The sequence below is a fragment of the Lactuca virosa genome, chromosome 9 (genome assembly GCF_052849685.1).
Source record: "Lactuca virosa cultivar CGN04683 chromosome 9, Lactuca_virosa_CGN04683_v6, whole genome shotgun sequence".
In the NCBI taxonomy this organism is placed as follows: Eukaryota; Viridiplantae; Streptophyta; class Magnoliopsida; order Asterales; family Asteraceae; genus Lactuca; species Lactuca virosa.
Window position 1 is genome coordinate 142,642,659 of NC_136434.1, and position 1,437 is coordinate 142,644,095.

The 1,437-nt window shown below is 40.0% G+C and overlaps 1 protein-coding gene across 1 annotated transcript; it reads left to right on the forward strand.

Moving 5' to 3' along the window:
• Positions 1-216: 216 nt before the first annotated feature.
• Positions 217-1,222, forward strand: LOC145139873 (horcolin-like). The gene is made up of 3 exons (XM_079073549.1): positions 217-246; positions 685-885; positions 974-1,222. Exons 1-3 carry the CDS (start codon positions 217-219, stop codon positions 1,220-1,222), a joined length of 480 nt encoding a protein of 159 aa, XP_078929675.1.
• The last annotated feature ends 215 nt before the right edge of the window (positions 1,223-1,437 follow it).

Genomic DNA, 1,437 nt, shown 5'->3' on the forward strand with positions numbered 1-1,437 from the left:
CTACGCCTATGCCTATGCAAATGCCTATGACTATGCCTATGCCTATGCCTATGCCTATGCCTATGCATATTCCTATGCCTACGCCTATGCGTATACCTATGTCTATGCTTATGCCTACGCCCATGCCTATGCCTATCCCTATGTCGATGCCTATGCATATGCCTACTCCTATGCCTATGCCTATACCCCTCCGAATTTTACTTATGGGTACATAGAATGAAATTCAGATTCTTGAGGGTGATTATGGTAAAACTAACGAAACTCGTTAGTTTTGGTAACCCTAAATCCTCATTAAAATCCGGATTACCCTGACTTGTTTCCAAAGGAATCCATAGCGGCCCAACCCTAATGAAACCCTAATATCGTTTATTATATAAACGGCTCTTCTTTTCAGAAGATGGATACGCTCTTAAGCTCTCGTTTTCATCATACTTTTACAGAATCCTCTAGCATATTGGCTTGCAATTTCTGTGCCTAGAATCGTAAGTGTCCACTTGGATTATCCTATGTTGAATTTCTTGTAACCTAGGCATAGGGTAGAAATATCAGTTCGGAAAGTGATATCACGATCCAAGTTGGTATCCAGATCTCCACCACAAACCCTATAATTTCCTAACACTTCATCTGTTGATTGCTAAGATTTCTCCACTTCTTAGTTATATTTTATTTCGGCCCTATATACAGGAAGGAAATGGCGTACATGTTGCACCATGGGGAGGTAAAGGTGGAGTTAATCCCTGGACATTCATCCCTAGTGGCAGGATTTGCGAGATCTGTATCAGCGCCTCAGGCTGTGTAGATTCAATCAGGTTCACTTACAAGGATCGTGATAATGTCAAACACCTTTCTGAAACATATGGTGGTGATGATGGTTCACCTCATACGGTATAGTGAGCTTTCATTACATCTCTTACCTAAACATGTATTGCACTTATATTCTAGTTTTATCTTACATCATTTATCATCTATTTAGGTATATCTTCAGTTTACATTTGCTGATGATGAGAACCTCATCGAGATTAGCGGAACTGTGAGAGTATATGGCGGATACACTGTGATTACGTCATTGTCTTTCCTAACCAACAAAAAGAAGTATGGGCCATATGGCACAACCCAGGGGACTAGTTTCTCGCTGCCAGTCGCTAAGGGTAGCTTTGGTGGATTCAGCAGAAACTACGAGGATTACCTCGACTCTTTTAGTGTCATTCTTTATCCCTATTAGTAACGCGGACAAATATCATGTATTTGCAGCCTGCATACATGGTGTTCGACGTGATAACCTTGTCAAAATAAAGAAGCCTGAGAGATGTGTTTGTGAAATTGTTGTGTTATCTTGTTTAGATATGCAACTCGTATAATTGCTTTATGTTTTAAGATCTTATCTTGTTTCATGAATATAATTACAATAAGCACCCTTGTGCACTAGGTGTCTTGATG

Coding starts and splice junctions, on each gene's coding strand:
- LOC145139873 (XM_079073549.1), top strand. CDS start 217: ATGAAATTCAGATTCTTGAGGGTGATTATG. Junction 247..684: donor GATTCTTGAGGGTGATTATG/GTAAAACTAACG, acceptor CCCTATATACAG/GAAGGAAATGGCGTACATGT. Junction 886..973: donor ATGATGGTTCACCTCATACG/GTATAGTGAGCT, acceptor TCATCTATTTAG/GTATATCTTCAGTTTACATT.